General features: G+C 39.3%; 1 protein-coding gene and 1 long non-coding RNA gene across 6 annotated transcripts in view; one reads left to right on the top strand and one right to left on the bottom strand.

The window, feature by feature from the left end:
* The window catches only part of LOC122456955, a 20476-nt gene extending 14314 nt beyond the window's left edge, over positions 1 to 6162 (bottom strand). The window contains exon 1 of the long non-coding RNA XR_006276153.1: positions 6041 to 6162. This is a non-coding gene — a long non-coding RNA (uncharacterized LOC122456955). The remainder of the gene's footprint in view (positions 1 to 6040) is intronic.
* VEZF1 (vascular endothelial zinc finger 1) lies at positions 2062 to 17810 on the top strand. 5 transcript variants are annotated; one of them, XM_038375781.2, is made up of 7 exons: positions 2062 to 2231; positions 8221 to 9026; positions 9695 to 9758; positions 10785 to 10968; positions 12648 to 12794; positions 15095 to 15139; positions 15450 to 17810. In XM_038375781.2, the coding sequence occupies exons 1-7, from the start codon at positions 2199 to 2201 to the stop codon at positions 15875 to 15877; spliced, it is 1707 nt and encodes a 568-aa protein (XP_038231709.1). In that variant the 5' UTR covers positions 2062 to 2198; the 3' UTR covers positions 15878 to 17810. The 5 variants fall into 5 exon arrangements, with proteins under 5 accessions (XP_038231709.1, XP_038231711.1, XP_038231712.1 ...); XM_038375783.2 differs by having other exon boundaries at positions 8221 to 8939; XM_038375784.2 differs by having other exon boundaries at positions 2063 to 2231; positions 8221 to 8918.
* Positions 17811 to 24338: the final 6528 nt, after the last annotated feature.

Genomic DNA, 24338 nt, shown 5'->3' on the forward strand with positions numbered 1-24338 from the left:
GTGAGTATTGTTTAAAAAAATCCATTTGCTGTGCTTCAGTATTTGACTTTACCAAGTTTGTATTTGTGGTATTTCCTGCACTTAATGGGGAACACTGTAAATGTACAACAGCCATCTGGGATGTCTGTAATGGTGCCTACTGTACACCTTCTGTGCTATTGTTTAAGAGAAGGAACATGCCTACAAATAAGAGCAACTAAAGTAAGCAATGACAGCGAGCAGTAAAGTCAATGCAACAGTTAGGTCCCAAACCTACTAACATTTACGTATGTACTTAATGTGACTGCTCATGCATTTAAAGATGAATACGTACTCAAGGGGTTGTGGGACTGTGGCAATAATTTGCATCTAGATGATGCATTAGATGCCTTGGCTACAAATGAGCCTAGTAAGCTAAGTGCTTTAATACATATATCAAGAAAATATAAATCTCATGGGAGGTGGCTGCACTTTGGATAATCCAGAGAAATTGCGCTGAAAAACAGATATGGGGCATGACCCTGTTTTAAATAGCATTAAACCACCTACCTTTTGAGGAAATAAAGGACCAGCTTTGCAAAGGTGTGGTCATCATAAGAAAATGCTTGGGGTGGAAGCTGGGAAGAAAAGGGGGGACTAGGAATGGAAATATAGAACCCCTGCAGTCATGATGGAGATTGCAGTAGCTGCAGAGGAAAAAGTTAAAGGGGGATTTCAAGCCACCCCCAGTGGCTGTACCTATGCAGCTACATGAAAAATGCATGTTGAAGTTTGCTTGAGCAACACAACCCACAATGTTCTATTAGTGGCACCATAGCATACATCTGTTTGTCAGACGATAACCAACTGAACGATTATTGCAGAAATACCGACCCAAGACTGTGAGTTTGAGGTGGGACTGTGTGATGCTAACAACACAAAATAAGAGATGGCCTTTGAAATAAGCCACAGGTGGCCCCAGTAGATAAGAGGGCGCACTGGATGATGGAGTGAAGCTGAACTAAAAGTGTAGCACTTTTTAAAAAATTATTATGTCCAGTTTTTGAATGGAAACAGACATTATACTGCATCAACAGGCCAGTTTGGATGTTGTTGGGGGGAAAACACCCATAACTTTTGATTTCAGAGTAGCAGCCGTGTTAGTCTGTATTCGCAAAAAGAAAAGGAGGACTTGTGGCACCTTAGAGACTAACAAATTTATTTGAGCATAAGCTTTCGTGAGCTACAGCTCACTTCATCGGATGCATCCCATGAAGTGAGCTATAACTTTTGGTGTCATCCCCCTTTGACATATTCATTATTATATGCAAATTTCACATGGAAACAGGTTCACCTTGCACAATTTCCATGAGCTGTCCTGGATGCCATCATTTGGGATAAAATTGGCAGCCGCTTTGCCTACGGTTTATATGTATCCCCCCTCCCCTCCCCGCTTCTCTATTTCAGAGGGGTTTTACTTAAGAGTTACAACATTTTTTTTTTTTTTAAGATGCTGACATCCTGCATGGGAAGCGCGTGCTGCAGAATCTCCACCTGCTGATGCAGGTGCGGCATGGAGGAGGAGGTTCTCTCCCCCCCCCCCCCCAAAAAAAAAAAACTTTTACATTTTTCCTAATTAATGATGGATATTTTTATTGTTTCCCTCCGAGCTATTTCTGATAGCGGGGGGCAGGGTTGGCTTTTGGAGGGGGGAGAGGAGAGGATGCTCCTTCCCCCGCCCCAGTCCCCCTCCCCATATCCCGGAGGGGGGAGGGGGGCAGGAGGTGACCAGCCCTGGACACTCTCCTCTCTCTCCTCCATCTTCTCTCCCGAGCTCAGCTTCCCCAGCCTGGGACGGTCCCATTGGTAGGGCCACGGGGGGGGGGACGGGCCAGGCTCGGGCCGCTCTTCGGCGGCGGGAAGCGGCTGGCGGCGGCGTCCCCCCAGACGCCCGCGTGCCGCGCCGGGTGGACTCACCCCCGCGAGCGGCGGGGCGCCCGCGCCTCTCTGCAGGGCCGGGGCTGGCGGCGCTGCCCGCGCGAAACCCCCCCCCCTCCCGCGCCCGCAGTGGTGCGGCCCGGGGGTGAGCGGAAGCGGCCGCTCGGCGCTGCCATGTTGAGCTGCCGCCGCCGCCGCTTTGTTGTCGGCTCCATGTAGCTGGGGCCCGGGGGAGGGAGGGGGGCGGATCGAGCCGGAGCCGCCGCCGCCGACCAGGCCGCGAAGGCCCGGGAGTCCCCGCCATGGAGGCCAACTGGACCGCGTTCCTCTTTCAGGTGAGGCCGCGGGGAGGCCGGACCCCCGCCCTTCCCTCACCGGCCGGAGCCTCTCGGTCCCCGGGCAGCGGCCGCCGCGCAGCGCGCGGTTTCCAGCTAGGCCCGCGGGCTGTCAGTCAGCGCGGCCGCCTGGCCTCCTCCTCCCCTCCCCCCACCCAGGCCGGCGCGGAGGGGGGGGAGCCGCGGGGGGGGGGGAGAGACAGGGGATCCCGCGTTATAGCACTGTGCTGAGCCGGCTATAGCGCGCCGGGCTAAGCCGCCTGCCTCCGCTCCTTGCAGCGGCTGGGGATTCATGGGGACGGGCGGGGGGGGGGGGCTGCTTTTTATTTCTGGTCAAAAAAATGATCGCCCTCCCCATTTTTTTTTTTTTTTTTTTTTTGGGTAAAAATGTTTTGCCGGTTTTTTTTTTTTTTTTTTTAAACTCTTTTATGGCAAATAATAACAATCATTGTGGGGTTCCGCCCCCCCCCCCCCCGGGAAAAAAAACCCATCTCGATGGAGCAAACATTATGCGTGTGAGAGAATAAATTAATTCCTCTTGAAACAGCCGGCCTCGGTGACTGACGAGGGATGTTGTCCTAATTTAAAATAGGATTTAATTTAAAATAGGGAGCGGGAGATGGATTTTTTTCCCTGAGAACTGAGTACTAAAAAGAATAGCAAGAAAAACCACAGAAGGCGAGAATAATCCCTCCACTTGCAAACTGAGTCACTGTTTTTGTCTGTATTCAAGACAGCCCTAATGCTCAAAAATACAATACAAAGTTTGTTTAATACTTAAAAAGGAAACTGTAAAATACCGAAAAACTGTCTTGCCCTCGTGTTTGTGAACTATAACCTGGATCCTTCGCTCACCTGCTTGTTCTCTAAAACCTTCTGCCACTTTGTAGCTTGAAAATGTGAAATATGTAATTGCAACCCTTTCCCCCCCCCCCCCCCCAGGAAAAAAAAGAAAAGCCACACACATCACCTTGTGCAAAGAGGATTATTTTACCTTGAAAATTACAAGCATGGACCCCTTACTTACTCCTTGTCCTGGCTGGCTTTTTGAAAACAACAAAAACATGACATTTGATTGAAAACCTGAATGGAATGAATAAATCTGTAAAGAGAATGCAATGTTTTTTTAAAGGAAAAATAATAGTCTTGCAAGTACTAGATGAGTCACTGACTTGGGTGCTCTGCCTCTGAAAACACGCTTAGAAGAATGTTCTCTTAGAAAACAAATCTAACAGTCTGAGCTAGTGCAAATTCAAACTGTATGCACAAACTCTTATTTCGTGTTAAATCTTTTTGTATTCATTTGTACAACAGGTATGAAACTATAAGTTATAGTTCCTTTTTAAGTGCCAGTGATGACACACACAGTTTGGATAAGGATTTATAATTTTTCTCACTCTAGTGGGCAGTGATTTGAACATAAACTTTAGTAAAGTTTCCTTATTCTAGGGCCATCTCCCTTTCTTGAGTTAGCAGTTACTCTGTCTCCCCTCAATATACAGTGCTTCCCCTTTAAATATATTTTCAAGAACAACTATTCTTGGAGTGGGGTCTTTTATAGTTATTTTATGGCTCTGTCTTTTCACAGATATTAAGCATCGGTAATTCAGTTGCTTCATTGTGGTTTTTTTTTTTTTTAAAAGTGCATTGTACTCAAATACTGGCATCCAAACTTTTTAGTTTGGTTTTAGGGTAGGTATTTCTTCACTTGATTAAGGATTCAGCAGTTTACCTTCTCAAAAATATAAATAATGATGCATAACTAGTAAGCATCTTTGTAAAGATGTAACATGGAAATTCCCTCCCCTTCCATCCTTCCAAATAATAAAGCTTTAAAACCTTGTAATGAGTATGTAGTAGCTTTCGAGTCATTTTGATAAAACAAATGCTTTACAATATTGTTTATCCTAATGTACCTAAACATAGTGATGATTGGGGAAGTTATAAGTAGTATCTTCTTGTTACTGCCTCATCCCACCCGGTCCCACCAAAACAAGAACAAATCATTAGCAGGCTCATAATTTAAAATCCATTTCACAAAGCCTCACCTTTATTTATTTATTTATTTATTTATTTATTTATTGGGGGGGGCAACTGTGAAATATAAAATACTGTGCTGATAGTATAGAGAGGAAATGTTTACTTCACACGGTTTTCAATTGTGACATCTGTAGAGGAATTTTTTAAAATAATTAAAGGGAATATTTAAAACCCTGTGTGGATAACTCTAATTCTCAGCCAGTGAGAATTGACTGGGGAAATGATTAAATGTCTTAATTTTAGTTTTAATGGCAATTAAATGTGTACAGTGAATTTTTATCCTCCTTTCCTAATAAAGATATTGATCATGTTTAGGTGTTACCTTGATTAATTTTACCTTTTCAAATATAGATTATACTAAATAAGCAACTTCTGTTCATTTTTTTTATTAGTGTTCTAGCACATGCATATTTTGAAAACCACTTTGTACCTGCCTGGAAAGTGAAAGTTGTGTCTGTTAACGTTAGGAGAAATCATCCATCAAACAGGGCATTCAAGATATGACTCACTGATGCTAATTTGCTGTTCTGACATGAAGGCTCTAGTGCAAAAATCTTAGCCTCTGGCACTGGAAGTTCACAATGCCACATCCTACCACTCTGGGTCATGAAATACAGTTTTTATTTTGTTTGCTATCCTCCTGGAATGAAAGTTTGCTTAGTGAGAGAAATACTGTATTTTGCATGGAAGACTTTTTCTAGGCAATCAAAACATCACAAATGTTGACTTGACATTAATGCTAAGTCAAGTAAAACGGTGCCCTACAAGTGATTTAAAAATGATTTGCAAAAGGCAGGCAGCAGGTGCTGTTTCATTCTGTGCATTCCCTCCTCTAACAGCAAGGGAAAAATACAGCCTGATCCCTCTTTAGAAAGCTCTAATATAGAGGATCCTTGGAAACTGAGGAATGCTGCTTGTTGCAGATAGGTTTTGTTAAAAAGGCAATATTGGTAATAACGGAGTATCTGAGAACCAAGGTAAGCAGCCTTGTATAAGAGATGGTTTCATAGCAGACAGCCTTATGAATACATTGTTTCATGTCAGACATTTATATTGGTACAACAGAAATAATTGTATTACCTTGCAGTGCTAATGGTTCTTTAAGGCTTTAAAAATGTCCTTAAACTGCATAAGTTTGAACCTTGTCCAAAGGATTTGGACTCCCTATTATCCAATCTGCTAGCTCTCCCTTTGAAATTGTATATCTTGAGCTATCTTAGGATATTAACCACTTGTACTCTGTGTGAAACCACATTTACTATTGCCTGACTGTAAAACGCTCTGAACAGAAAGCTCCAATTAAGTGCATGAAATGTTCTTGAACTCGTGTTTTATATTGTACCCATTTTGGCATCTGTTTGTATTACACATCAGCAAATGTCACTTTATAAAACGGGAGAAAGCAAAACAATACAAAATATCACTTAGGTCATGCAAAAGCTTGATGGGAGAAATGAGCCTCATGCTGTGCTCTAAGTCAGTGACTGTTGACCTTTCCAGACTACTGTACCCCTTTCAGGAGTATGATTTTGTCTTGCATACCCCCAAGTTTCACCTTGGTTAAAAACTACTTGCTTACAAAATCAGACATAAAAATACAGAAGTGTCACAGCACATTATTACTGAAAAATTGCTGACTTTCTCATTTTTACCAGATAATTATAAAATAAATAAATTAGAATATAAATATTGTACTTGCAGTTCAGTCTATAGCATATAGAGCAGCATAAACAAGACATTGTCTTTATGAAATTTTAGTCCGAACTGACTTCACTAGTGCTTTTTATGTAGCCTGTTGTAAAACTAGGCATATATCTGGATGTGTTGATGTATCCCTAGAAGACCTCTGTGTACCCCCTGGGGTACATGTACCCCTGGTTGAGAACCAGTGCTCTAAGTTAGCAAACTCGGGCTCTGAGGGAGTTCCACACTTGCACCATTTGCCAAGAATGCCCTTTTTTCCATCTTCAAGAATGGGTGTTTAGGGTTTGTTAACTGAGGCATCTTGGTATGTCCACACTTAGCTGGTAACACTCAACATATTTGTTGCAGCCAAAGTTTCTGAATAGACCTAAAAAGTACAGAGAGGTGGACCAGTCACCCCAACTGCTTGTAGTAATCAAAGCAAGTAATGCCATGGACTTTCACACAGAACAGCTTGACCTAAACTGAACTAGTCTCCCACCAAATAGTATGGGAGTGTTGCAGAGTGGACATTCTCATCCACATGCGCACTTTCAACCCATTTTCAAAGAACATCATTATTGTCTGAAGCTTCAGGATTTGTGAATATGGGAAGACAAAATGAGTACATGAGCACCCTGAATGAATGGAGTATTGCATGGAAGTCTTAAAACCCCTACTTAGATGTATTTAATATTGTAGTCATTGCTTCTGGTTATTGATGTGCTGTAGAGGCAAAAGAAGGAAGGCTTGGATGCCACCAAAATAGAAAGTCACAGATTGTTTCTGTAAATAGTAAAGTCTTCAAAGGGCTTTAAGCAATTGGCTATTGGCTAAAGCTGAAAGGATCTGAATTTGAATATGCTTAATAATGGTACAGATCCTGATTCAAAATGAAAGCTGACAGTCCTGTAGGCTCCAAATCATTACCTAGTTTTACTCAACCTGCAAAGTCTCAAATGTGGGAAGACCATGTAAAATGAGGTAAATATCACTTAATAAAGGAAAGCACAGAGGAGTAATCTTGGAAATATGTGGCATTCATAGAAATAAAAGTTTCAGTAAGATCAGTTTCATGCCACAGGCCTGTTCTGTTGTACTGCTGTGACTAAATTGATTTTATAACTGATCTAGTTATACTGGTGCAACGCCCTACTACAAATACCCTTAAACTGGTTTAAATCATGTTTATAATTATTCAGCTTAATGTTACTTTAAGCTAAATAATGTTAAGCATGGTTTAAACCAGTTTGAGTGTCTTTAGTAGGGCTTTGCACTGTTGTTCAATATAGACACCCCACACCATCTCTGCTACCAGCCTCAGGTAGGAGAGGATACTGATAAGTAGAGGGCTGTTCATTGTGGTATGATAGCAGAGATTTTTCTAGTGCTTCCCTCACAGATGCAGCAGTCCAGGTTTGTCAGCATTTGTCAGTTAAATTATTTTTTTAAAGAATAACTTTTATATCTGTTGTAAGTCTGTGCTCCAGAAATCACAAGATTGCTACCAGTGCTTATTGACTAGCCCCCCTCTCCCTTTTGTGAAAGAGTTGGTGATAAAGAGAAAAGAAACGTGTCTTTATTCTCATCAGTTTCCATAAGCAAAGAGCACCTTAGAGCATCTTAGTCATTGTGTTAATGCCATGGGAGACTATTAAATATATAAGTCTAAATCTAGAGTGTAACAGTTCTTGAAACAAGTTATTTAAATCTGGTTCCAGCATTGACAAAGTAGTGCAAAGAGAGAGATTCAAGTAAGATGCCTCGTTTCTTCCTGGTTCACTGTGCCTGCAGTTTAATTTTTACAGGATTTTTAAATGTAACCATCCACCAGGCTGGTAACACTTGTCTGGCACATTGGTCAACCCTTTAGGTATATCCATAATCTGCTGTCACAGATCTGGTGTATTCTCCACATGATCACTTTTATGTAGGGAGTGTCATTGAGATAGAAATCAAGCAATATGTTAAAAGGCCGGATGAATACCTGGTTATTTGCCATAAGAAATGTTGCCCTCAGGATATGTAACAATTGTTTCATGTGATTGCATTTTCCTACACCTATGTACTGCAGAGTCTGTGCACAACACACGGATTTAAATGTAAGTGGTTTATCCAATCAGGAAATCATTGTAGCGAGATTTTATATAATTTCTTGCACTTCTTCTTGGTCTAAGATTTGCTTTCCTTTGCCTGTAAATGTTTTCAGCATGTCAAAGTGAGCGCCCACCAACAGAAATTCTGAAGTGTGAATGTTTGATTTTAGGCACATGAAGCCTCACATCACCAACAGCAGGCAGCACAGAACAGTTTGCTGCCCCTCCTGAGCTCTGCTGTTGAGCCACCTGATCAGAAGCCGATTCTACCCTTACCAATAACCCAGAAACCTCAGCCTGCACCAGAAACATTAAAGGATGCTATTGTTGGGATTAAAAAGGAAAAACCTAAAACCTCCTTTGTATGCACCTACTGCAGCAAAGCTTTCAGGGACAGCTACCATTTGAGGCGCCATGAGTCCTGCCACACAGGGATAAAGTTAGTGTCACGGCCAAAGAAAACTCCCACCACAATGGTGCCCCTAATCTCAACTATTGCTGGCGACAACAGCCGAACTTCATTGGTTTCAACTATTGCAGGCATCCTGTCAACAGTCACTACATCTTCCTCTGCCACCAACCCCAGCAGTAGTGCTGGTGCAACAGCCATGGCTGTGACTCAGACGGTGAAGAAGCCCAGCAAGCCTGTTAAGAAGAACCATGCTTGTGAGATGTGCGGAAAAGCCTTCCGGGATGTGTACCACCTCAACCGGCATAAGCTATCCCACTCAGATGAAAAACCTTTTGAATGTCCAATTTGTAATCAGCGCTTCAAGAGGAAGGACCGCATGACCTATCATGTGAGGTCTCATGAAGGTGGCATCACCAAACCATACACCTGTGGTGTTTGTGGAAAAGGCTTCTCGAGGTACCATGTAGAAAATCCCAGGCGAGCTCAAGTATTGGCTTTTCGTAATCAAGAAGGGTTAAACTATCATAGCAAGGGGCTAGGAGAACCAGACATCTTAGAAGATTGGTGAGGGGATAAAGAGCCTTGTTTACTTAGGGTGTGGGTCTCAATCTAAGATGATTTGATCATGACTAAAAGCTATCACTGTTTTATGGTTATTCAATGTTCTGAAATGACCTGATGGCCTCAATCCAGGTCACATGGAAAGGTGTCCACATCGTCGTTGGTGCAAGCTGGACCCCTTGTTAGCAATCTTTGTAAGGGCCAAAGATTGAATGGGGCATGGAGACTGATCTGTCGTCTTGCCTTTAACGTAAATCCTTTTCAGATCAAGATTGAGGTTCATTGGCAGAGCAGTGTGGGGGAGCTTGCATTGCTGCTGGCTGTGCTGTATCTGCTCTGTGAATAGAGCGAACGTCAATCTCTAGGACTGTTAATGCAACTCCTTTTTACAAGTAGTAAAAATTCACTAACTGTAGCACTTCCTGGTGTATAATAGACACATGGCTGAGTTTTAAACTTTGTTGGCTGGGTCCTAGTGTAACCATTTTACATTATTCTAGCAGCGGGTTGTTTTATAGGTAAGGGGAGTCTCTTTTTTTTTTTTTTTTTTTTTTAAAGGGTGGTGGGCTGAAAATGGCAATCAATGCAATGTTCAGTACTGCTAGCCTAAGAATCATTGCTGTCCATTTGTAATGGTACATGTTCTGTTCTGTACCTCTGTTCTTTCACAGGCCTGATCACTTAAGCTGTCATGTCAAACACGTGCACTCGACAGAGAGACCCTTCAAATGCCAAGTAAGGGTTAACACAATTTATCAACAGCATAAGTTTAATTGTACAGTTAGTCAATGTCAACTGAGTATTCCACCAAGGACTGTGTTGATTTACCTGGTTCCCTTGAATGCAAGGTTTGGAATATGGCTCTCTCCACACTGCTTGTAGTTACTTAGTGTTGTTGTTATGATCCCAGTGTAGAAGCAGCTTAAGAGGATGATGTGCCTACCATGTGTAAGATTAGAGGCTTATTTGCTCCTTGGAGAATATTCCCAAAACCCCATTATTCAAGTCAAGTTTGCCTTTAAAAACAGTGTGACTAAATCCTCAAATTGACATTGATTGCTGAAGCAATGTGTAGGATTTATTTAGCAATGTTTCTAGGTAAAGGCAGTTATGAAAATAGAGTATTTTGCTTGAAATCGAAAGCAAATTGTCATGGTGAAAGTAAATTGAAGATTAAATACGAGGCAGAATTTGACTAGTGTTGAACAATCAACTATTCTATGGTTTCGCTTGGAATCATCCATGCACGTTCCAACCTGTCTCTAGTGACTCATCATATAATAAGTAAATGCTTTGAATTAAAAGAATAGCTCTAAAGAAATGCTTTGTTTTCCCTTTCCTGATTTTGGATTGGAACTAAACTGAGTAGTAAAAAATAATCATAACCAGAACTATACAGTGAAGCCTGTATAAGAGACCACCCTTGTCTACTGTAGGTATTTGTAAACCATCTATCACTTAGGTATGCAAGACAATCTTCTATTTTAAGAAATTGCTCCAAAGTAGGCCCAGTAGTATAGAGTATTTTTCTGTTCCACACTTATCAGAAGACCATTTCCATTAAGCAATTAGATTATGTTCCGTCTCTAAGTGGTAGCTTGAGAGAGGCTTCACTGTAAATCCATGTAAAATCAAAAGGTTTGTCAACATGCCTAAGGTATAGTAACACCTAGAAAACAAAATATACTTTTAAATGGGCCACATGGTACCCAGTGGAAAAAGATGGTCTACACTTAAAAAATGCTGTTGTCCTTCACGTAGACATGCACTGCTGCCTTTGCCACCAAAGACAGACTGCGGACACACATGGTGCGCCATGAAGGAAAGGTATCGTGTAATATCTGTGGTAAACTTCTGAGTGCAGCGTATATCACCAGCCACTTAAAGACACATGGGCAGAGCCAAAGTATCAACTGTAATACCTGTAAACAAGGCATCAGTAAAAGTAGGTGAACATTTTAAAAACACTTCAGTAAATGTGTGTTCTAAACATTTTGCAACATAAGTTGCCTTTGACTTTCTTAAAATGTAAAATACACCTGTGACTCAGTTTAGATGTTTGCACCTATCAGAAAATAGATCTTTGAAAATGGATTCTTCATGAAAAGCTTCAGATCAACAAATCGGGGTATGTGGAACTGATCTGGAACTAGGAGTATTGTCTTAGAGAAATGAGAAGAAGTGAGAGAGAATAGTTCTTCACTTTTAAGTATGAAGATCCTAATATCTTTGTCTTTCAACTTATGAGTACAATTGGATACATCCTGACCTACTTCCTTATCTGCAAAATAAAATAAAAAAAAGGAGGAGGGGAGAATAGTGTCCAGGATTTTAAATTAGTAACAGAATGTGTGTAGATTTTAAAATGACACATTTGCCTTTTATAGCAAAATATTTGAAAACTTGGCAAGTCTTGCATTCAGGATTTTGAGCTTGATCTAAAGCTCAGTGAAGCCAAAGACTCCCACTGATTTCCATGAGCTTTGGATCAAGGCTGTCAGTGTTTTTTCCTTGAAGCATTGGACAAAACAAGCACTTAAAGCAAGGCATTTTCCTGCATTGCCTGATGCGTTTTGGGCATTGGTGGTGGTTGGCCTGTGCTGTACAGGAGGTCAGACTAGACAATTGTAATTCTGGCATTAAAATCTGAATATCCTCAGCAGAAATGCTGAATCCTGATCTTTGGAGTGGCAAGTAAATGAAGGAGAGACTGGTTTCTCTCTCAAAAGTATTTGAAACTTAAGTCTACACATCATGTTGGTGATGTAGACTCCTTTGAAAATCCCAGCCTAAAGGAGTTGGGTGTCTAACCCCTCCCTCTAGGTTCTTTTGAAAATTCCATCCTTAAAACCTTCAAACAGTGTTTTGCCTTTTAGCTCCTATTTAATGTGTTCTTTTATTCCCAGAAGTTTGAGGTCAGTTAGAATATCTAGTAAGCTTGACAAATATTTACTGAATTGGATGTGGAAAATAAAATTAAAATGTGAATTATTTTTGGCAAAAGGGTTGTTGGAGTCCTTGTTCTCACAGTACCAACTACTCTGCCTTTCATTATCAGTTCAGTGACCCTAAACAGCTCGCAGGAGGTATTATGGGACTCACAAAAAGCAGAGATGAAAGTGGCAGGAGCAGCAATGTGGCCAGAGAGTAAATAGCTATTTTCTGATGTGAAGGTGAACTAAAAATGTTTTTAATTTTGATTTCGAGAAGGGGTGAGAGTTGTGGGTTGTGGGTTTTTTTTTTTTTTTTTTAAGTAATTATTGCTGTGTTTTAACATAACTTGACTCAGCTGCCTCCTTGAGTTCTGGGGAAATCTGATCTCTGAGTACCATAGAAGCCATTCCATTTTACAGTTCTGTATTTCATTCTCTTTGTTTATCATCCTTGAGATGTCACTCACTCTGAAAGAGAAATCAGGCCCTTCATAGCTTGCACCTCTCTAGATCTTAGAGAGGTAATTTTACTGAAATACAGCACTAATTAAATGTTTTTAAACACTCCTATCTTTCTCTTTTCAAGATTCTGAACATGTTTTTAACTTAAACAAAAGCCTTCATCCTTTCAGTAGAAAGGAGCATACATTTCCAAGGTGAATTTGTGTATGTTTTTACTTGACTGGCGTAGCATGCATGAGTGAGGAGACCAGCAACCAGAAGCAGCAGCAGCAGCAGCAACAACAACAACAACAACAACAACATGTAACAAACTGGCCTGGAAAGCAGGTAGAGACACTGAGATTATGGGAAGAGGCGGTCAAAGCAAGGAAGAAAGGTAAAACAAAATAACATAATCTATTATCTTGATTTACTTGGTTTTTTAAACTCTAATCTATTTTACAAAAAGAAAGTGTTAGAGAGAATGTGAAATGGCAAAAATTGATACATGAAAATTAACTCTTGGTCATAAAAATAAAGGCTAAAAAAACCTGTGATAACCTTACATAACATTCACTTCTCAAATGAACTTCTTATCTTCAGTCAGATTCTGCCCTTGAGCGTGCGCATAAGCCTCCTTTTGCAGTTAATGGGAGCTGTTCCTGTGCTTGAAGGCAGAATTTGGCCTTTGATTTCTGTGTGATTTCCAGACCTTCTTTAAAACATCAACCAGTTGTTAGATGTCACACGTATATGATTTCTGTGTAGACATCAGTTTCCGTTTAAACACTTTTCATATCCCTGTTCTTTTCCATTTTATTTCATTCACTTGTACCCATCGCATAACTGTATTTATCCACAGTCTGGTGAAATTCATACTTTTTCTTCCATTGCTTGGTGTCATTTTTCTAATTACAAAATTAACTAGATGACAGTCACTATTGCCAAGGTACTGCTCACCTCTACTTATCCTATTGTATTCAAAGTTGAACAGTGCCCTTCTGTTGTTCAATGTGCCTGTGGCGTACGGAATAGATTCCTTCAGTTTAGCGTCTCATTTGGAGCATAGTTTGAAATCTCCAGTTACCTCTAGTTTATTCTTTTCACAACCCTTTGGTTTCTAATTTCTGTCATGTGGCTCCCTCTGATTAAATGTATTATAATGAATTCCTGCTGTCCATTTATTCCTTTTAATTAACTCTTAATTTTGAACCATAAATATTCTCCACCCATCTTTCCCCTCAAGCTCCTCACAATTCCTCCATATTGTATTAGTTATTCTAGTCCTCTTTTTCTGTACAAGGCAGCTAGCTCCCTTTCTGATTCCTGCTGCCACAAAGATTTTTCTTATTCAACGATAGGCTGTTTAGAAACAGCCTAACCTTTTTTCTTATAAACAGTGGTAACTGAAAAGTATTAGGATTTATCTGGTTAGTGCACCAATGCTATGGGGATGAAAGACCTAGGAAAACCAGAGTGAGGCTTGTTCTGCTCATTCTTTTCTATGTCTTGTTTCTACTTCCTTCTTTCTTACCATATGTGTCGGTCGAAGTCCTTTTTACAAAAACAATTATATTAAAAAGAGGGAAGGTGGGGGCGAGGGGAGGGTGGGTGGGCGTGAGGGCCAGTAGGGTGCGGGTGGGGAAAGTTTTGTGCCAAGTTTCTCAATAAGAGTCAAACTGAAACTGTTGTTTAGTGAAACCTGTGGTGCCCGAAGAGCACCCCTGAAATCTGGGGAGAGGATGGGAGGGTGTTATAGCTAAAGAAATTACTCTGTTTGGAAGATGAAACTAGACCAGTCAGTTCCATTCTTGTTCATAGTCCTCTTCATGCTGGTTCTCGTGCATTAGCACCACATGTTGTGTTGGTTTTGCAATATCACAGGGGAATTTTTAAATTCAACAGTTTATTTAATTTCAGATATTTGTTATAATTGTTTTAAATCCCCCCCACACACCCACTTCTTTTTTTTTTCTCCACACCTGATTATTGACCCTGAACAGTCAACAGTGACTCTCAAATGGGGCTAATGCTACTGTAAAAGAAAACACTCTCTTAATACATTTGAATAGCCTGCATGGCAAGGGTGGACACTTGGCTCTTTAGTTTACCTCTTGAAATATGGATACAGACTGACCTAGGTGTCCTACTCTACAAATGTGAAACAAGACACATTTTTAAAAATGCCATAACATTGATACGGAATATATTTTTTCGGTTTCTTTAGCAGTCATCCCTTTCTTTTATCCGCGTCCACCAACCCGCTTCTGTTTTTGGAGCGTTGTTATATGGCTAACCAGTAGGTGGTGCTGATATCTAGTGGAGTCATCTGCCTCTTCCATGGAACCTGGCTGTATCTTCTCCACAAAGTGTCCAGCCCTTGCTAGACCCAACTGGGAACAGACCCAAGATCCTCCATCTCAGTGCAGGGTCCTCTTGGTTCTTGCCTGTTCAGCCATAGACTCTATTGCAAAACAAAGTAAAATATTGGTGTGGAATTGTAGTTGATGTAAAAGCTGAGGAGATAATGGGGGTTATAAGATCTACTGACTGGGTATACTTGAAAATTGCTAAGATAAACTTACCACAATCGGTGGAATAATTTAGCAGAAATAATTAAGACTGAAATAAGCAGGTAAACATTGAAATTAGCTTTGCTTATCAGTCCCTAATAATGACTTTTTAAAACCTTCACAGAATGTCAATTCACCTTTGAGAAGGCTATAGAGTACGTACCATTCGGTATGTACACTCTCTTCTCTACTTATAATGTTCCTCTTGAGAGGATTTTTCTGATTGTACAATACTGTTTTTGTGAACATCAAAACCCTCTTTATAAGACAACCTCGCTTGACTTCTCAGGAAAGAATTTTGAATTCAAATGAGCTGCATGAAAGTTATATTTATTGTAGGCTGTAGAATGTTAACAGTTAACTTACTAATACTTTCTAAAGAAAATTATTCCAGAACTTGTTCGTTTTTTTTTTTTTTAAATCTTGTCCATGTTTTTTTTGTGTTAAAACTTTTTTGTCTTTTTATGTCTCATTTTTAGAAGCTGCTAACTTGTGCCAAACCTCCACTGCTGCTACTACGCCTGTGACTCTTACTACTCCATTCAATATAACGTCCTCTGTGGCTTCTGGGACTATCACAAACCCAGTCACAGTGGCAGCTGCAATGAGCATGAGAAGTCCAGTAAATGTATCAAGTGCAGTTAATATATCCAGTCCGATGAACCTAGGGCATCCTGTAACTATAACAAGTCCATTATCCATGACCTCTCCGTTAACACTCACAACACCGGTCAATTTACCTACCCCAGTAACTGCTCCAGTGAATATAGCGCATCCAGTCACTATAACGTCTCCTATGAATCTCCCAACACCAATGACGTTAGCAGGTCCATTAAATATAGCAATGAGACCAGTAGAGAGCATGCCTTTCCTGCCTCAAGCCTTGCCCACGTCTCCTCCTTGGTAAAGGATCTCTAAACAGTATTAAAGGGGATTAAAATTGAATCCTTACCAGCAGGTTTTTTTAGTTAATAATAATAGTAATAATAATGTTAATAATAATGTTAATAATAATATAATAATAAAGTCAAACTAAATAACTGGGTTAACGTGCACCAGTTAAAAACCCTAATAGCATCTTTCCCTGTTGATTTGGCTCATCGTGTTCAAACTAGTTTGTAATTTATCACTTTCTTTAAAGCAAGTTTTACCGTTAGCTGACGATGATGATGTTGAAATAGGACAGGTGGTTACTTGCCACAGTTAAAAACCAGTCATTAAAAATCAGCATTACTGTTTTATCCCAGAAATTATAAACTAGGAAATGATTTTAATCCAAACACTAGCAAAGACCCCTCCATATGCTTGACAGGGTGGATGGCTAATTTTAACTTGCCATTTCTAAATCCACTGATTCAGAGCTAGTGTAGTATCTTTGTCTGTGTTAATGTTTTTTTTTTTTTATGAACAAATGCATTACAATGTTTTTTTAATGCATTTTGGAGAAAATATGCATTTTACCTTTGGGAATATGGTAATTTCAGGCAGCATTCCCTATGGGAAAGGTGATACCAGCTCTGATATGCAAAGCATATGATAACTTATCATTCTAACTTCAACATATAATAGGGATTGTGACCTGATATTTGGAGATGTAAATATTACCCAACATATTACCCTAAGGAAAGGTAGCATTCTAGTCAACTTTTTTTTTTTTTAAACTGTTAATGTTTGGTAAGAAACAGCCATGGCTGGCAGAAGGAGTTGAAATGTGAGTAAACATGGTCTTTGAACAGTCAAAACCCCATGGGACTCTTATCTAGGAGCAAAAGGAATGCTTTGAATCTTTTATAAAATATTGCTTAAAGCTGGAAGACTCTGGAAGCGCTGGGGTGTGATGTATATGCCCTCTCTCTCCCCATCAGAACCTGTTGATGTTGCAGCAGCGGACAGACGTGTTAGTTGTTCACTAGAAGTTTTTGTCTTATATTAAACTGTATACAGTTTTTATTCTAACCACTAACTAGGTAGGATGCCCCTGCAGGACAAGCCAAGAGCGTCTTTAATTTCTCCCGTATTTCTTAATCAAGTGTTGTGCAAATCTGTTCAACTTTGTAAATATTTTCAAACATCATCATTTTTACTTTATTCTTCTATTGTGTTAACACATTTCTATCAATTTGTGGTGGTTGTGGTATGACAGTCTGCGCTTTCCAGCCCAGAAGTACTCCACAGATGGTTACACATGTTAAAATTACATGTGCTTTTTATTTCTTAGACTGTTTATCTGTACATAAAGTAGAAAGCAAAATATAGGGAAACAGATATACTTTTTAGACTATCATGTCACATATTCACATTTTTAAAACTTTGTTTAAAAAAGACACCCTAAACCAAGACTCTCTACATTTAAAAAAAAAAAAAAAAAAAAAACCCACAAAAAATTTAAAGAAGAGTTGAGATGTTTTTATCTTAATGAAGTTGAAAACAATGGAGATTAGTGTGTATGCATCTTACAGAATCCTAGCTGGATTGACTAGTCAAAATGGACTGCTTCCGTTGATACCCTGCCTTGTCAGTACAAGCAGCAAATACCAGACTTCTAGGTCAGGTGACAGGTATCTGTTTCATTATGCGAAATCGTTCTAGGGGCTTGGACTACATAGTAAAACAAAAAATAGAACTTAGTGTAAAATAATTTTATAAATGATCTTTTGTACTTTAGGACATCAAATTGTACAACTTTTGTATATATAAAAGCTTAGGAACTTTCTGTTTAGCAGAAAGGAAACACATTCCTACACTTTTAATGTATATGTTTGTTATAATGTCCATGTAAACATATGCCCTATGTTTGTGCCTTTTAATTAGTTTGTCTCAATAAACAAAAATGTAGAGAAGAATATGTAGCTATGACTTTGTTACCACTGTTTTTACTCCAACAGTACAAAGATCTTTGTTTTCCACAGTAGATCATTGCATGCAGACAGCTACCCGAGTTAAACTGATGTGGCCAAAGTGAGGCATGTAATCAAATGCAGCCCAGCAAAATCTGTCTTTCTTTCCTTAGCTGCCCAACCGTGATCAAGCATTGCATGCTAGGATATGTAGTGTCCAAGCCCTACACCTCTGTATTACATATGAAAGTGATATCCACTTGCACCATTTTTACAAAGTAGGTACAGCCTTCTAGCACCTGGCAAGCTGCTACTGTGACTCTCAGTTGGGTGAAGTTTGGGTGTCCCTGAGCTTAAAAAATAAAAGCATTAAAAAACAATATGGAAATGTGTACTAGAAATGGTTATGAATTAATTATATAATAAACAACTGTGAGACTTCATTGTATGTTGTCAATTAAGGTAATATTCAGAATGAATCTTTCAGTCCGCTTCTGTGCCCTGATGGTCACATTTCAGTTCTTACAGAGGAACAAACTCATTAAACACATAAAAGGAAATTCCCCATCATGCTAGAGAATGGATGTTTTTTGAATAATTCTGAAACCACTAACCATACTGCTCCTAGCAGAAAGTACAACAGAAGAGGCAAAGGGTATTGTCTTTCCCTTTTTATTTTAACTGGCTCAGCTCAAAGTTATCAGATTTACATCTAAAAGGCTGCATTAAATCATCTTCAACCGGTCTCATTCTTACTTTGGGTAAACATTGGATATTTTTTTTAACTGAATACAACTTTTTCTCCTAAGGTGTGCTCCTCAGCTGTCCCTATTCCAACATTAATTTTACTTGTATGGCTATCTCACAGAATATTTCAAGCTACTTTTGCTAAATTAAAGTTAACTAATTACACTTCATGTATTGCATCCTACCTTTAACCAAATCAGTTCATCTAAAGTATAGAAAGGTAACAAGGTCAGCCACTGTAAATATGTGATGTACTGTGGCAAAGCCGATGGATGGCTTATGGGGCAACTTGGGCTATTTCACTGCTGGTCTAACTTTATTTTAAATGACAAAGGCACAGTGGAAATTGTTAATCTGGAGCAGCCATCTAGATCTGTTCCCTTGAGTTAAAATTTCTATACAGTTTATATTTAGACTAGTTAGGAATTGTTATGCTAAATAATGTCCTTGGATTATCTAAGCCAATATCTTTTTTCCAAAGTAGTCAGCACTCCCAATGCCTCAGAGGAAGGTGCAAGAGCCGTGTAGTAGGCAGATGGGGGATAATCTGCCTCGTGATTGTGAGAAAGTAACTAAGCCTGAAGCATGAGGGGTTTTTTTTTTTTTTTTTAATCTCTTGCAAACTCTTTTGGTGAAATCCAGGCTCCACTGAAGTAAATGTTAAAACTCCCATTGACTTCAATGGGGCCAAGATTTCACTTTATTTGCATTAAATACTGTGTTAACTGTGGATAATCTTCTCTGTATAAACATCCAATCCTTCTTTGAATCTTGCTAAATTTTGGTCCTTGGTGCTATGCTCTTGTTCACCTTGACAGTTTATGCCTATTAATGCAACCCAGTGAAAGTGGTGTCACCTGAGTTCTTTCAGGGTCTGTCCCTCAGTTCATCACCAGCTATGACAGATGTCTTATTTTTTAGAATGAATAACACATGGATGATGGTGGCAGAGGGAATGTGTTAAAGGGTGGGATTTCATAAGCACTCAGCAGTCAACTAATGGCTTCTGGTGACTAAAACTGTCTTCAATGGAATTCTCAGAATGGCTTCTCCCAGAAATCAGATCTAATCAGTGACCTGAAAAATCATCCTCTGCATGCAAGAAGGGCTAACGTGTTACTAGGCTCACCTGTGATTTTAGAAGCTATGTTAAGTAAAAGTAAAGTAAATATTTATGGCAGGGGCTATCATGGGAATCGGCTAAACCAGTATGCCTTGGGACCTGGTCCTGTTTTTCTTGTGCATTTAGAACTCCCACAGACTTCAATGGCAGTTTTGGGTAAGCAGATAATTTAGGATTTGGCCTTTCTGTAAAACAATACCTGCTACTACGAGTAATCAGCATTTTTTTTAATTGCGCGTGGATCATCCTGCATAGGTGCAAATAAGTAAACCAATCTTGTACTCTATAGACATACTAAAGTCATCTTGAAGTAATTGTGGAGCAAAGATCAGTGAGTTAAATCCTGCTCACTTTGAGTCACATAAGTAAAGGGAACAGCATTAGCCATTGATTTCTGTTAAAAATGTGTAATTTTGACTCATTTACTTGTACCAGTATTCTCTTCAATCAAGGGATAGCTAAGACAGAACAGGAACAATACTCTCAGTGTAGTGCTATTAATAACAAAACAAAATTTTCATCAGTTGCTTGTCACCTTACTGTAGAAATACATTATTTGTATATAATGCCATATGTTTAATATGTGTTCAGTAATAGATAAAATATTGCTCAAGAATATTATGTCTGTGCCAAAGAGCTTAAAATCCCTTGGCACCACTGGCACAAGACAGCAACCCAGCAAAATAACAGCTAGTAACAGCACTTTCTATACTTGGGATCTTTGTCTGTGATAATCTATCTTTAAGCACACTATGCTTTTCTAGAGCATCTTCCATCACACTATCTCAAAACTCCTTTCTCATTAAGTAAGCACCGTAGCCTCACACAAACATGGTAATACCCCTTTTTACAGATGGGGAAATGGAGGCATAGAGAAGCAAGTTGACTTGCCCAAGTTCACACTGCCAAAGCTGTAAAAGAATTTGAATAAGTAACAGTCTCAAAAGCATGAAAACCCACTAATGGAAAATAATGTGATTTGCTTTGTGTGCAAATTTTTACTTTGCAATTTAGGGGATATTATTCCTCAAAAATATGCTCTCTCTCTCTGCATTTCAGTTGTCAGTGCAGCATTTAGGCTCTGTAAGGCCAGATGATGATGGATGGTGAAGTACAACATTTCAGGCGTGTAGCAATTCTAGGAAGGGTGGCAGTTTGCTGAAAACTTGAACTGACTTCTGCATTTTCATCAACTAGTGTGTTTGCAAAGAGAGTGTGATCATTAAAGAACAGCTGAACACATCCTTAAATACTTCAGTGCCTAGAACACTCCACTTCTAATCTTGGCTCTGGACACTTGGGGCAAGTTACTTCATCTGCCTGCACCTGTCTCCCTATCTGTAAAATGGGACTAATAATATTAGCCTCTAGGCTGGTTAAAATTGGGAATGCTGCTCTGTGATATATATTTTAATAAACTGATTTTTGAGTGATGTAGCATTTTTAATATTCTCACAATTTGCTTTTTCAATGAAATTATTTGAAATTAAAGGGAAAAACGGGGAAGGAAACCTCAATCCAAAATGTTAATTTTTATTTGTTTAAATTCCACTGAGTTTGAATCAAAATGATTTTTTTTTTCATTTTGGGTCATTTTATCAAAGAATCTGAAATGTTTGACTATTATAAACTGCATATAAATCAAAAAGCCACATTTCATTAAGAAAAACCAACTGAAACTGTTTGATCAGCCCTATAACCTTCTCACATGAAGTTCTATGAAGGCTGGTTAAAGGGGCTGATTTCCCTCTCCATTTAGCCAATGTAATGTCATGGGACTGGAGTGATATCCCCCCAGTTTACACTGCTGTACATGAGAGGAGACTCAAACAGAATGCTTCTGAAGTGCTTGCATTGTATAGCAGTGTCAGTCTCAGGATATTAGAGAGACAAGGTGGATGAGGTAATCTTTTATTGGATCAACTTCTGTTAGTGAGAGACAAGATTTCATAGATTACAATGGTCCCTTCTGGCCTTAGAATCATCTTGTCTGACCTATATAGCAAAGGCCATAGAACTTCCCCACAATTCCTAGACCAGATGTTTTAGAAAAAGATCCAAGCTTAATTTAAAAATTGTAAGTGATGGAGAATCCACCAGAACCCCTGGCAAATTGTTCCAATTGTTTTGGGCATACACCGATCTGAAGAAGAGCTCTGTGTATGCTCAAAAGCTTATTTCTTTCATCAAAAGAAATATTTCCTCGCCCACTTTGTCTCCCTAAAGTTCTTGAAAGATAGAAGGTGGGGAACATGGTGTTAGACAGTAAAACATTAGGGCTTCCGTCTGCAAACACACACAGACAACTTTACTCATGTGAGTAGTACCATTAAACTCAGTGAGATTATTCATGTAGGTAAAGATACTTTGGTGCTTAAGTGTTTGCAACACTGGGGCCTTGGATTGTAACCATTCTGGTGTGAAAATAGGAACAGAGACTGGGTCTTTTATGTTTAGCACAATGAGGGTCTGATCTTAATTGGGGCTTCTAGGCACTATTGAAATGATGACTAATGAATTGAACCAATAACAGCCCAGGAAACAATGAAGGGAATCAATATTTTAATGCTAATTTGCTTGGGATGTCATGGTGTGAAGTCATAAAATATGTTGGTGCGACCAGAAGAAATAAGGGTACAGACATGAGAAATATTTTATACCTGATCAGTCTGACAAAAAAATAGCTTTCAGAATGTTTCCTCTTCCTGGATTAAAAGGATATTTTTCTCCCTCTGCAGTACAAATCAAATAATATTTGGCCAATACTGAACATATAAAAAGGAGCTCTTTAAATAGAGTGATTTTTCTTTTACAATAAATATTTTTACAAATGTGGCAAAGAAGAGACATTCATATTTGTGCTTTGTTAACAGGGTTTTATTCGAAAAAAATAAAAACAACTTTAGCCATTAGAATCAAGGCAGGATGAAGGAGTTGGCCCATTGATTTCAATGGGAGTTAGATATTTAAATATCTTGGAGATCTGGGTCCTAGTGATTGGAACCTACTAAACTCTCAGTTCTCTGGGAAAAGGACTTTATGGAATGCACATCAGCGCACATTAATGGTGCTAATGATAATAACAGAACAGGTGATTGGGAGTCAGGACTCCTGACTTCTGTTTCCAAATTCGCTACTGATTTGCTCTGTGATTTTAGGGACAAGTCACTTAGAGACAGATATTCAGAAGAGCTCAGAGCCTCATTTTCAAGTGGTCAGCACCCGCAATTGGAACTAGATTTTAAAAAGAAATGTTCCCATATCAGTTCCTAAAAAATGGCCAGATTTTAAAAAATTCTCAGCACCCAGTAGGCAGAACTGCTGAAAATATGGCCACTTATTTTGATGTCAAAATGGCAGCTGAGCTCTCTTGAAAAATCTGACCTCAGTTTTGGGTACTGAACCCTTCTGAAAACTCTGACACTCAAAAATCGACCTACTACCCAGTGCCTGGAAATACTGTAAGAATTAATTGGTATTTGTAGAACTCTTTGAGGTCTATCTCGGTGCTTAGATGGCCTACATCCCCATGGTATCTTATGCATGTAACAATTATGAAAATAAACTTCCCTCACTCACATAAACTCCCTCACTTCCCTGTCTGTAGAAGTAAAAATTGAATAGTTAAAGAGCTGAGTTTGTTAAGGGACATGCATTTGTAGAGAGGGGAGAGTGGAGGGGTTTGCTCAGCACTTTCTGAAAATCAGGCCCCTGTAAGGTCTTAAGTTGGACACTTAAGATCACTAATCTCTTTGTCAATGTAGGACTCTCTATTAACCCTAATATTAGCCACTTCAGATTGTAAAAAATGTTTAACCAGTTTATTAAAATATTTTGGGGAAAATATGTGGTCAGTGTAATCTTCAGAGTACATCTTGTTTTGTAAGGAATATGTGATTTTTTTCAGAGAGAAAATAATACCCCAGTTACAGCCATTTTAGAGTCATGCCTGAATCCTTGACAGCTGTTATGTAAAATCATACACATTCCATGTAAGAGCTCCCTTTTCAAGCCATCGTCCTATTAGTTTGATCTGTTTAGATTAAAATACACTCACAGAATTCCTTAGAGTTTTATATTTCTCACTCCCATAATTGTAAGTGCTCAGTGTCATTAACAGCTAATCCTAGTGCAACAGGGACACTTATGCACACAGCAACAGTATAATATTACCAGCATAAAGTTCCATCAGGCAGTTCCAGGGCAGCAAACAAGAGGTCAGCCAATGGCTTACTGCAAATGCATTAAAATGTCAAAGATAGTGCTCAAGCTGGTCTGCATTTAACTTTATGAAGTTAAATATTTATGGCAATATGTACTTGAAAATTGTAAAAGTTATAGAAAACACTCTCACTAATGTTCCTGTTATTGATGCCTATTCCCAAGTTCTCACAGTCAGAGCATTATGTATTTTTATCCAGGCTACAGTTTGCTTAGCTGCTAAACAAAGATGAAAAATCACACTGGAGTGAAAGTGACCTCTGTGCAAAGGGCCATGATATAAGATCTTTGTGTCCTTACATTCCCAAGGTAGGACTAATCAGTGCATAGATTCTGTGTTGGTCTGTCTGCACAAGGATGAATTTCACCCACCAGACCAATGCACTGCTTAAGACCTTATCAAACCCACTTCCAGAAGGGGGGTTAATGCAGAGAAATCA

The sequence above is a fragment of the Dermochelys coriacea genome, chromosome 17 (assembly GCF_009764565.3).
Source record: "Dermochelys coriacea isolate rDerCor1 chromosome 17, rDerCor1.pri.v4, whole genome shotgun sequence".
Lineage (NCBI taxonomy): Eukaryota > Metazoa > Chordata > Testudines > Dermochelyidae > Dermochelys > Dermochelys coriacea.

Bases quoted from the DNA above. Each gene is read 5' to 3' on its own strand.
- VEZF1 (XM_038375781.2), top strand. From the start codon at position 2,199: ATGGAGGCCAACTGGACCGCGTTCCTCTTTCAG. The intron at 2,232-8,220 runs GTGAGGCCGCGG...GTTTGATTTTAG, and splicing joins GGACCGCGTTCCTCTTTCAG to GCACATGAAGCCTCACATCA. The intron at 12,795-15,094 runs GTAAAACAAAAT...AAACCTTCACAG, and splicing joins GGTCAAAGCAAGGAAGAAAG to AATGTCAATTCACCTTTGAG.